Source organism: Oncorhynchus masou, chromosome 26 (genome assembly GCF_036934945.1).
Source record: "Oncorhynchus masou masou isolate Uvic2021 chromosome 26, UVic_Omas_1.1, whole genome shotgun sequence".
In the NCBI taxonomy this organism is placed as follows: domain Eukaryota; kingdom Metazoa; phylum Chordata; class Actinopteri; order Salmoniformes; family Salmonidae; genus Oncorhynchus; species Oncorhynchus masou.
The window spans coordinates 22,807,213-22,819,354 of NC_088237.1; the positions used below are offsets into that span (position 1 = coordinate 22,807,213).

The 12,142-nt window shown below is 43.6% G+C and overlaps 1 pseudogene and 4 gene segments (V, D, J or C); 3 read left to right on the forward strand and 2 right to left on the reverse strand.

Moving 5' to 3' along the window:
• Positions 1-307: 307 nt before the first annotated feature.
• On the forward strand, positions 308-1,523 carry LOC135515123 (Ig kappa-b4 chain C region-like; annotated as a pseudogene).
• Positions 1,524-3,115: 1,592 nt separating this feature from the next.
• Positions 3,116-3,612, reverse strand: LOC135515124 (Ig kappa chain V region K29-213-like). The segment is given in 2 exon segments: positions 3,116-3,450; positions 3,564-3,612. Coding segments are annotated over 2 exon segments (384 nt in total).
• Positions 3,613-5,002: 1,390 nt separating this feature from the next.
• On the forward strand, positions 5,003-5,944 carry LOC135515125 (Ig kappa-b4 chain C region-like). The segment is given in 2 exon segments: positions 5,003-5,027; positions 5,257-5,944. Coding segments are annotated over 2 exon segments (339 nt in total).
• A 1,878-nt stretch (positions 5,945-7,822) lies between these two features.
• Positions 7,823-8,319, reverse strand: LOC135515126 (Ig kappa chain V region K29-213-like). The segment is given in 2 exon segments: positions 7,823-8,157; positions 8,271-8,319. Coding segments are annotated over 2 exon segments (384 nt in total).
• Positions 8,320-9,649: 1,330 nt separating this feature from the next.
• On the forward strand, positions 9,650-10,290 carry LOC135515127 (Ig kappa-b4 chain C region-like). The segment is given in 2 exon segments: positions 9,650-9,653; positions 9,962-10,290. Coding segments are annotated over 2 exon segments (318 nt in total).
• The last annotated feature ends 1,852 nt before the right edge of the window (positions 10,291-12,142 follow it).

Consider the following 12,142-nt stretch of genomic DNA (forward strand, 5'->3'; position numbering starts at 1 on the left):
CAAATTCTTCGTTTCATCTAAAGATACAACTTTTGGTCAATAGGTAGCCGAATTCTCAGTCAGGGGTCGCAAACGTTCCTTTTCTGTTCTCTCCCCTGACAAAAACGGAACGTTAGCCCCCCCTGATGGAGAATGTTGTTAGATCTAAGTTTGGACAGAGACAGGTCTCAGTAATGTTTGCAACAGACTTCATGATCTACCATGGTTGATATGTGATTAAAACTCATCTATGCTCAGATTTTGTAGATAATATGAATATGAGTAGGCTATTCTGATCAGATCCATTCATAAACAATATCTGTATGACATGTATAACTGCTACCGCATGACTAGTAGCTCTAGTTACTTAACTACTTTATACTTGTTTGGTTCATAAATCTGCTTTGTATCATATTACTTCAGTGTTTTCTCCACATCTTTTAAACTATCTAACTTCTACATTCCTGTTTAGAGGGCATTTCCAGTTACTTTATTTTGATGTGTACTTTGCTGAAGATAATCTCTTACTGTAGTTGTATTTGATGTAGTTACTTAGTTGATGATATGTTCTGTTTGTTCCAGGTAACAGTGCCCCCACCCTCACCGTCCCTCTAGCGAGGAGCTGTCCAGTACAACAGCCACACTGACGTGTCTGGCCAACAAGGGCTTCCCCTCAGACTGGATCATGAGCTGGAATGTGGACGGGACCAGCCAGAAGCAGGAGGCCAATCCCGGGGTCCTGGAGAAGGCCGGCCTGTACAGCTGGAGCAGCACCCTGACTCTCACTGCCCAGGAGTGGACCAAGGCAGGAGAGGTGACCTGTGAAGCCCAGCAGAAATCCCAGACTCCAGTGACCAAGACCCTGAGGAAGGCTGACTGTTCTGGGTAGGACCCCTCAGTCACACTCCAGCAGAGAGAGGCTGCTGGTCCCTCTGCTTTGACTCTGTTCTGAGATCAGATGTTCTCTGTCTTATTGATCACTGATATGTAGACTAACAGTGGGCTTTTCTTGAGTTCATGTGTCATTCCTCTCTGTAGACTGAGGTTGTATCTATCAGGTATGAAGAGAAGACCCAGATGCAGACCATGTTGAATAAACAATAGTTCAGTGCTCCAACAGGGGCAGGCAGTAGACAGGTCAATGCAGGCAGGGGTCAGAAAACCAGAGGTCGGCAACGGTACAGGATAGCAGGTGGACTCAGGGTCTGGGTAAGGCAGAGGCAGGCGGGCTCAGAGTCAGGACAGGCAAGGGTCAAAACCAGGAGGTCAAGAAAAGAGAGACTAGAAAAAGCATGAGCTGAGACACAAAACACTGGTTGACTCAAACAAACAAGATGAACTGGCAACAGACCAACAGAGAACACAGGTATAAATACACAGGGTATAATGGGGAAGAAGGGCGACACCTGGAGGGGGGTGGAGACAATCACAAAGACAGGTGAAACAGATCAGGATGTGACAGTATCAGTGTGAGATGTGATGTGTTCTGTTTTATTACTATTAGATACTACAGGAATGTTTGCTTTGATGCTTTGATTAATGGATGAAAATAAAGGTTTCCCTTTGGAGCAAATATTTTTCTTGTCTTTTTCAAAAATTAGACTTTTGATCAATATCTTGTGACCACTCCTATATTTATCTAAACAGTTGTCAAAATAATATTACAAGTATCACATCTTCAAGATAGAGTCTTCTCTCACTCCAACCCCCTGGTGACAGTGCTGCTCTATTCTGGGACAAGCAGAACCACCCAGCCCTGTCTATGTAAATCTCAGTTTCACTCCCACAGCTACCAGTCTAGCAGTTGACCACTATCTGTAATACCCTGGACTGGGCCAGATGAGGGAGTGGACTGGTTTGAACCTTTATGGTGGACTCAGGGAGGAAGACATAAATGATATGCCACCATGCAATTAATGACAGATTCAATTGTTATTATACTTTATGTAGATACTGTATATATGTAACAGTATCACTTTAGACCATTCCCTTGCCCGGGCGTGAACCAGGGACCCTCTGCACACATCAACAACAGTCACCCACAAAGCATCATTACCCATCGCTCCACAAAATCCACAGCCCTTGCAGAGCAAGGGGAACCACTACTTCAAGGTCTCAGAGCAAGTGACATCACCGATTGAAACGCTATTTAGCGCGCACCACCGCTAACTAGCTAGCTATTTCACATCCGTTACATATAGCTCCTCCCACCAGTAGTGTAGTGATGGTTGAGCCCAGCATCATGTCTCATTCACAGATCTAACAGTCACTAACCCGCTCATTAAATTAGTTAATATAATGTTAGAAGATCACATCCATTTAAATCAGACATTTGGTTGAGGTTCATATGAGGACTTGTTTTGGGGCCTAAAGTGAATGTAACTTTGAACTAATGTTGAGGCCATAACAACCTTTGTTTTACTTCTGGAGATCTTGCTTTGCAAATGGACAGGTATTGTGTTTCAAAACATCAAATAACTTTTATAGGTCATGATAACAAATACTATAAGTCATAACCATGATGATGATGAGGGTCATGTGATCTGAATGTGTCTCGCCCTGATCTGTTTCACCTGTCCCTGTGATTGTCTCCACCCCCTCCAGGTGTTGCTTATTTCCCCCAGTGTATTTATCCCTGTGTTTCCTGTCTCTCTATGCCAAGTCGTCTTGTATGTTTAGTAAAGTCAACCAGTGTGTGTTTCCCCCGTACTCCTTTTTGATTCTCTTTTGCTAGTCTTCCTAGTTTTGACCCCTGCCTGACTCTGGACTACTTTCCCGCCTGCCTGATCATCCTCCCTGCCCTGACCTTGAATCGGTCTGCCCTTCAGTACCTATTGGACTCTGAACTGGTTTTGACCTTTTGCCTGTACATAACCATTCTCTTGCCTACCCCTTTTTGGATTAATAAACATTGTAAGACTCCAACCATCTGCCTCTTGTGTCTACATCTGGGTCTCGCCTTGTGCCTTGATAGAATGATTGCTTTCTAACCATATTGTCATGCCACAGTTGACCGCATCTACTGATCAGTGTTCCATGTCACTGTCTCTTCCCCTCAGAACCTGCAGTAGGTCCCAGCTGTAGCAGTACAGTCACTGTGCAGTCTGACTGAGGGAGGTTTTTGTACGACTCTGTATCACTGTGTGAACACATTACCACTGTGGAAACTCTGACAGTAGTAATCTCCTGCATCTTCAGCCTGGACTCCACTGATGGTCAGAGTGAAGTCACTCCCAGATCCACTGCCACTGAATCTAGATGGAGTCCCAGAGAAGAGGGTGCTTCCATAGTAGACCAGTAGTTTAGGAGTTTCTCCAGGTTTCTGTTGATACCAGGCTAAACATGGTTTACCTGTACTCCAACAGTCAGGATACACATCACTGCTGGCTTTACAGTTCATAGAGACTGGCTGTCCGGGGAGAACAGTTTTCACTGTAGGTGTCTGAGTCACAGTGATTTGTCCTCTAGATTCTGCAACAGAGAACAAATATCACCAAGTATTAATAAAACATTCTTAAGTTAACAACCTTTAAGTTCACTCATTGACTTTTCATTATACAAACATGGAACTTCATTTTCTTTACCCTTGAAGCAGAAAGCAAGTGTCCAGATGAAGATGGTGATAAAAGTCATGGTTGTTGTGTGTTCTGTTGTCATGAAGGACGGCTCTCAGTCATGAAGTGTTAAACTCACAGGGATATAAACACTCCCAGACCACTGAAGCATGTGCTGTCGATGCAGAGCATCATCACTATGCAAATCATCTTCTGGTCTTCTCCCCATCCACCGTTAGTCAGTAAATTTAGACCTCTAAGGATCCATCAGATTAGAACTGAGATTCCATTGCAATCTGATCTTGCGCCAACAATTGTCACCAAATAATCATAGAGGTCCATATTAATATGTAAATAAGTTTAGTGAATAAAAGTGTATGAATAGAATGGATATTATTGGTTTAAGGGCTATCACATATGATCACTATTACTGTTTAACAAGACAAAATCATAATGAATAATGGTAACATATCTATGGAAAAGAGGAATATCATTCATTTTCCACCTCCCAGTGATTATTGCTAATGTGTCACCCCCTGCAGGGAGAGTAGTGTTAGTGCAGTGAGCTGTGTGGATTGAATAATGTTTTTTTATGTATTTGTTATTTTACCAGGTATGTTGACTGAGAACACATTTACAGCAACAACCTGTGGAAAAGTTACAGGGGAGAAGGATGAACGAGCCAACCAATTGTAAACTGGGGATTATTAGGTGATTGTGACAGTTTGAGGGCCAGATAGGGAATTTAGCCAGGACACCAGGGTTAACACCGCTACTCTTACAATAAGTCCCATGGGATCTTTAATGTCCTCAGAGAGGCAGGACACCCATTTAACATCCCATCTGAAAGACAGCACCTTACACAGGGCTGTGTCTCCAATCACTGCCCTGAAGATTTGGGATATTTTTTAGACCAGAGGAACAAGTGCCTCCTACTGGCCCTCCAACACCACTTCCTGCAGCATCTGGTCTCCCATCCAGGGACTGACCAGGACCAACCCTGCTTAGCATCAAAAGCAAGGCAGCAGTGGTATCATCGCACCAAGAGCTCCAATCGCAGAAATGACGACACAAGAATACCAAGGCCACTTGCACTTTCCCTTCAATTAAAGTGTTTGAGGTGAATGTGAAAAAAGCTCGATGAGGAGATGACCAAATTCTTCGTTTCATCTAAAGATACAACTTTTGGTCAATAGGTAGCCGAATTCTCAGTCAGGGGTCGCAAACGTTTCTTTTCTGTTCTCTCCCCTGACAAAAACGGAACGTTAGCCCCCCCTGATGGAGAATGTTGTTAGATCTAAGTTTGGACAGAGACAGGTCTCAGTAATGTTTGCAACAGACTTCATGATCTACCATGGTTGATATGTGATTAAAACTCATCTATGCTCAGATTTTGCAAATACTATGAATATGAGTAGGCTATTCTGATCAGATCCATTCATAAACAATATCTGTATGACATGTAGAACATGTATAACTGCTACCGCATGACTAGTAGCTCTAGTTACTTAACTACTTTATACTTGTTTGGTTCATAAATCTGCTTTGTATCATATTACTTCAGTGTTTTCTCCACATCTTTTAAACTATCTAACTTCTACATTCCTGTTTAGAGGGCATTTCCAGTTACTTTATTTTGATGTGTACTTTGCTGAAGATAATCTCTTACTGTAGTTGTATTTGATGTAGTTACTTAGTTGATGATATGTTCTGTTTGTTCCAGGTAACAGTGCCCCCACCCTCACCGTCCTGCCCCCCTCTAGCGAGGAGCTGTCCAGTACAACAGCCACACTGACGTGTCTGGCCAACAAGGGCTTCCCCTCAGACTGGATCATGAGCTGGAATGTGGACGGGACCAGCCAGAAGCAGGAGGCCAATCCTGGGGTCCTGGAGAAGGCCGGCCTGTACAGCTGGAGCAGCACCCTGACTCTCACTTCCCAGGAGTGGACCAAGGCAGGAGAGGTGACCTGTGAAGCCCAGCAGAAATCCCAGACTCCAGTCACCAAGACCCTGAGGAAGGCTGACTGTTCTGGGTAGGACCCACCAGTCACACACTCCTGTGGAGAGAGGCTGCTGGTTCCTCTGCTTTGACTCTGTTCTGAGATCAGATGTTCTCTGTCTTATTGATCACTGATATGTAGACTAACAGTGGGCTTTTCTTGAGTTCATGTGTCATTCCTCTCTGTAGACTGAGGTTGTATCTATCAGGTATGAAGAGAAGACCCAGATGCAGACCATGTTGAATAAACAATAGTTCAGTGCTCCAACAGGGGCAGGCAGTAGACAGGTCAATGCAGGCAGGGGTCAGAAAACCAGAGGTCGGCAACGGTACAGGATAGCAGGTGGACTCAGGGTCTGGGTAAGGCAGAGGCAGGCGGGCTCAGAGTCAGGACAGGCAAGGGTCAAAACCAGGAGGGCAAGAAAAGAGAGACTAGAAAAAGCATGAGCTGAGACACAAAACACTGGTTGACTCAAACAAACAAGACGAACTGGCAACAGACCAACAGAGAACACAGGTATAAATACACAGGGTATAATGGGGAAGAAGGGCGACACCTGGAGGGGGGTGGAGACAATCACAAAGACAGGTGAAACAGATCAGGATGTGACAGTATCAGTGTGAGATGTGATGTGTTCTGTTTTATTACTATTAGATACTACTGGAATGTTTGCTTTGATTAATGGATGAAAATAAAGGTTTCCCTTTGGAACAAATATTTTTCTTGTCTTTTTCAAAAATTAGACTTTTGATCAATATCTTGGACTCACCAATGTGACCACTCCTGTATTTATCTAAAAAGTTGTCAAAATAATATTACAAGTATCACATCTTCAAGATAGAGTCTTCTCTCACTCCAACCCCCTGGTGACAGTGCTGCTCTATTCTGGGACAAGCAGAACCACCCAGCCCTGTCTATGTAAATCTCAGTTTCACTCCCACAGCTACCAGTCTAGCAGTTGACCACTATCTGTAATACCCTGGACTGGGCCAGATGAGGGAGTGGACTGGTTTGAACCTTTATGGTGGACTCAGGGAGGAAGACATAAATGATATGCCACCATGCAATTAATGACAGATACGATTGTTATTATACTTTATGTAGATAATGTATATATGTAACAGTATCACTTTAGACCATTCCCTTGCCCGGGCGTGAACCAGGGATCCTCTGCACACATCATCAACAGTTACCCACAAAGCATCATTACCCATCGCTCCACAAAATCCACAGCCCTTGCAGAGCAAGGGGAACCACTACTTCAAGGTCTCAGAGCAAGTGACATCACCGATTGAAACGCTATTTAGCGCGCACCACCGCTAACTAGCTAGCTATTTCACATCCGTTACATATAGCTCCTCCCACCAGTAGTGTAGTGATGGTTGAGCCCAGCATCATGTCTCATTCACAGATCTAACAGTCACTATCCCGCTCATTAAAATAGTTAATATAATGTTAGAAGATCACATCCATTTAAATCAGACATTTGGTTGAGTTCATATGAGGACTTGTTTTGGGGCCTGAAGTGAATGTAACTTTGAACTAATGTTGAGGCCATAACAATCTTTGTTTTACTTCTGGAGATCTTGCTTTGCAAATGGACAGGTATTGTGTTTCAAAACATCAAATAACTTTTATAGGTCATGATAACAAATACTATAAGTCATAACCATGATGATGATGAGGGTCATGTGATCTGAATGTGTCTCGCCCTGATCTGTTTCACCTGTCCCTGTGATTGTCTCCACCCCCTCCAGGTGTTGCTTATTTCCCCCAGTGTATTTATCCCTGTGTTTCCTGTCTCTCTATGCCAAGTCGTCTTGTATGTTTAGTAAAGTCAACCAGCGTGTGTTTCCCCCGTACTCCTTTTTGATTCTCTTTTGCTAGTCTTCCTAGTTTTGACCCCTGCCTGACTCTGGACTACTTTCCCGCCTGCCTGATCATCCTCCCTGCCCTGACCTTGAATCGGTCTGCCCTTCAGTACCTATTGGACTCTGAACTGGTTTTGACCTTTTGCCTGTACATAACCATTCTCTTGCCTACCCCTTTTTGGATTAATAAACATTGTAAGACTCCAACCATCTGCCTCTTGTGTCTACATCTGGGTCTCGCCTTGTGCCTTGATAGAATGATTGCTTTCTAACCATATTGTCATGCCACAGTTGACCGCATCTACTGATCAGTGTTCCATGTCACTGTCTCTTCCCCTCATCACCTGCAGTAGGTCCCAGCTGTAGCAGTACAGTCACTGTGCAGTCTGACTGAGGGAGGTTTTTGTATGACTCTGTATCACTGTGTGAACACATTACCACTGTGGTAACTCTGACAGTAGTAATCTCCTGCATCTTCAGCCTGGACTCCACTGATGGTCAGAGTGAAGTCACTCCCAGATCCACTGCCACTGAATCTAGATGGAGTCCCAGAGAAGAGGGTGCTTCCATAGTAGACCAGTAGTTTAGGAGTTTCTCCAGGTTTCTGTTGATACCAGGCTAAACATGGTTTACCTGTACTCCAACAGTCAGGATACACATCACTGCTGGCTTTACAGTTCATAGAGACTGGCTGTCCGGGGAGAACAGTTTTCACTGTAGGTGTCTGAGTCACAGTGATTTGTCCTCTAGATTCTGCAACAGAGAACAAATATCACCAAGTATTAATAAAACATTCTTAAGTTAACAACCTTTAAGTTCACTCATTGACTTTTCATTATACAAACATGGAACTTCATTTTCTTTACCCTTGAAGCAGAAAGCAAGTGTCCAGATGAAGATGGTGATAAAAGTCATGGTTGTTGTGTGTTCTGTTGTCATGAAGGACGGCTCTCAGTCATGAAGTGTTAAACTCACAGGGATATAAACACTCCCAGACCACTGAAGCATGTGCTGTCGATGCAGAGCATCATCACTATGCAAATCATCTTCTGGTCTTCTCCCCATCCACCGTTAGTCAGTAAATTTAGACCTCTAAGGATCCATCAGATTAGAACTGAGATTCCATTGCAATCTGATCTTGCGCCAACAATTGTCACCAAATAATCATAGAGGTCCATATTAATATGTAAATAAGTTTAGTGAATAAAAGTGTATGAATAGAATGGATATTATTGGTTTAAGGGCTATCACATATGATCACTATTACTGTTTAACAAGACAAAATCATAATGAATAATGGTAACATATCTATGGAAAAGAGGAATATCATTCATTTTCCACCTCCCAGTGATTATTGCTAATGTGTCACCCCTGCAGGGAGAGTAGTGTTAGTGCAGTGAGCTGTGTGGATTGAATAATGTTTTTTTATGTATTTGTTATTTTACCAGGTATGTTGACTGAGAACACATTTACAGCAACAACCTGGGGAAAAGTTACAGGGGAGAAGGATGAACGAGCCAACCAATTGTAAACTGGGGATTATTAGGTGATTGTGACAGTTTGAGGGCCAGATAGGGAATTTAGCCAGGACACCAGGGTTAACACCGCTACTCTTACAATAAGTCCCATGGGATCTTTAATGTCCTCAGAGAGTCAGAACACCCATTTAACATCCCATCTGAAAGACAGCACCTTACACAGGGCTGTGTCCCCAATCACTGCCCTGGGGATTTGGGATATTTTTAGACCAGAGGAACAAGTGCCTCCTACTGGCCCTCCAACACCACTTCCTGCAGCATCTGGTCTCCCCATCCAGGGACTGACCAGGACCAACCCTGCTTAGCATCAAAAGCAAGGCAGCAGTGGTATCATCGTACCAAGAGCTCCAATCGCAGTAATGACGACACAAGAATACCAAGGCCACTTGCACTTTCCCTTCAATTAAAGTGTTTGAGGTGAATGTGAAAAAAGCTTGATGAGGAGATGACCAAATTCTTTGTTTCATCTAAAGATACAACTTTTGGTCAATAGGTAGCCGAATTCTCAGTCAGGGGTCGCAAACGTTTCTTTTCTGTTCTCTCCCCTGACAAAAACGGAACGTTAGCCCCCCCTGATGGAGAATGTTGTTAGATCTAAGTTTGGACAGAGACAGGTCTCAGTAATGTTTGCAACAGACTTCATGATCTACCATGGTTGATATGTGATTAAAACTCATCTATGCTCAGATTTTGCAAATACTATGAATATGAGTAGGCTATTCTGATCAGATCCATTCATAAACAATATCTGTATGACATGTAGAACATGTATAACTGACACCGTATGACTAGTAGCTCAGTTACTTAACTACTTTATACTTGTTTGGTTCATAAATCTGCTTTGTATCATATTACTTCAGTGTTTTCTCCACATCTTTTAAACTATCTAACTTCTACATTCCTGTTTAGAGGGCATTTCCAGTTACTTTATTTTGATGTGTACTTTGCTGAAGATAATCTCTTACTGTAGTTGTATTTGATGTAGTTACTTAGTTGATGATATGTTCTGTTTGTTCCAGGTAACAGTGCCCCCACCCTCACCGTCCTGCCCCCCTCTAGCGAGGAGCTGTCCAGTACAACAGCCACACTGACGTGTCTGGCCAACAAGGGCTTCCCCTCAGACTGGATCATGAGCTGGAATGTGGACGGGACCAGCCAGAAGCAGGAGGCCAATCCCGGGGTCCTGGAGAAGGCCGGCCTGTACAGCTGGAGCAGCACCCTGACTCTCACTGCCCAGGAGTGGACCAAGGCAGGAGAGGTGACCTGTGAAGCCCAGCAGAAATCCCAGACTCCAGTCACCAAGACCCTGAGGAAGGCTGACTGTTCTGGGTAGGACCCACCAGTCACACACCCCTGTGGAGAGTTCCTCTGCTTTGACTCTGTTCTGAGTTCAGATGTTCTCTGTCTTATTGATCACTGATATGTAGACTAACAGTGGGCTTTTCTTGAGTTCATGTGTCATTCCTCTCTGTAGACTGAGGTTGTATCTATCAGGTATGAAGAGAAGACCCAGATGCAGACCATGTTGAATAAACAATAGTTCAGTGCTCCAACAGGGGCAGGCAGTAGACAGGTCAATGCAGGCAGGGGTCAGAAAACCAGAGGTCGGCAACGGTACAGGATAGCAGGTGGACTCAGGGTCTGGGTAAGGCAGAGGCAGGCGGGCTCAGAGTCAGGACAGGCAAGGGTCAAAACCAGGAGGGCAAGAAAAGAGAGACTAGAAAAAGCATGAGCTGAGACACAAAACACTGGTTGACTCAAACAAACAAGATGAACTGGCAACAGACCAACAGAGAACACAGGTATAAATACACAGGGTATAATGGGGAAGAAGGGCGACACCTGGAGGGTGGTGGAGACAATCACAAAGACAGGTGAAACAGATCAGGATGTGACAGTATCAGTGTGAGATGTGATGTGTTCTGTTTTATTACTATTAGATACTACAGGAATGTTTGCTTTGATGCTTTGATTAATGGATGAAAATAAAGGTTTCCCTTTGGAGCAAATATTTTTCTTGTCTTTTTCAAAAATTAGACTTTTGATCAATATCTTGTGACCACTCCTATATTTATCTAAAAAGTTGTCAAAATAATATTACAAGTATCACATCTTCAAGATAGAGTCTTCTCTCACTCCAACCCCCTGGTGACAGTGCTGCTCTATTCTGGGACAAGCAGAACCACCCAGCCCTGTCTATGTAAATCTCAGTTTCACTCCCACAGCTACCAGTCTAGCAGTAGACCACTATCTGTAATACCCTGGACTGGGCCAGATGAGGGAGTGGACTGGTTTGAACCTTTATGGTGGACTCAGGGAGGAAGACATAAATGATATGCCACCATGCAATTAATGACAGAAACAATTGTTATTATACTTTATGTAGATACTGTATATATGTAACAGTATCACTTTAGACCATTCCCTTGCCCGGGCGCAAACCAGGGACCCTCTGCACACATCAACAACAGTCACCCACAAAGCATCATTACCCATCGCTCCACAAAATCCACGTCCCTTGCAGAGCAAGGGGAACCACTACTTCAAGGTCTCAGAGCAAATGACATCACCGATTGAAACGCTATTTAGCGCGCACCACCGCTAACTAGCTAGCTATTTCACATCCGTTACATATAGCTCCTCCCACCAGTAGTGTAGTGATGGTTGAGCCCAGCATCATGTCTCATTCACAGATCTAACAGTCACTAACCCGCTCATTAAATTAGTTAATATAATGTTAGAAGATCACATCCATTTAAATCAGACATTTGGTTGAGGTTCATATGAGGACTTGTTTTGGGGCCTAAAGTGAATGTAACTTTGAACTAATGTTGAGGCCATAACAACCTTTGTTTTACTTCTGGAGATCTTGCTTTGCAAATGGACAGGTATTGTGTTTCAAAACATCAAATAACTTTTATAGGTCATGATAACAAATACTATAAGTCATAACCATGATGATGATGAGGGTCATGTGATCTGAATGTGTCTCGCCCTGATCTGTTTCACCTGTCCCTGTGATTGTCTCCACCCCCTCCAGGTGTCGCTTATTTCCCCCAGTGTATTTATCCCTGTGTTTCCTGTCTCTCTATGCCAAGTCGTCTTGTATGTTTAGTCAAGTCAACCAGCGTGTTTTTCCCCCGTACTCCTTTTTGATTCTCTTTTGCTAGTCTTCCTGGTTTTGACCCCTGCCTGACTCT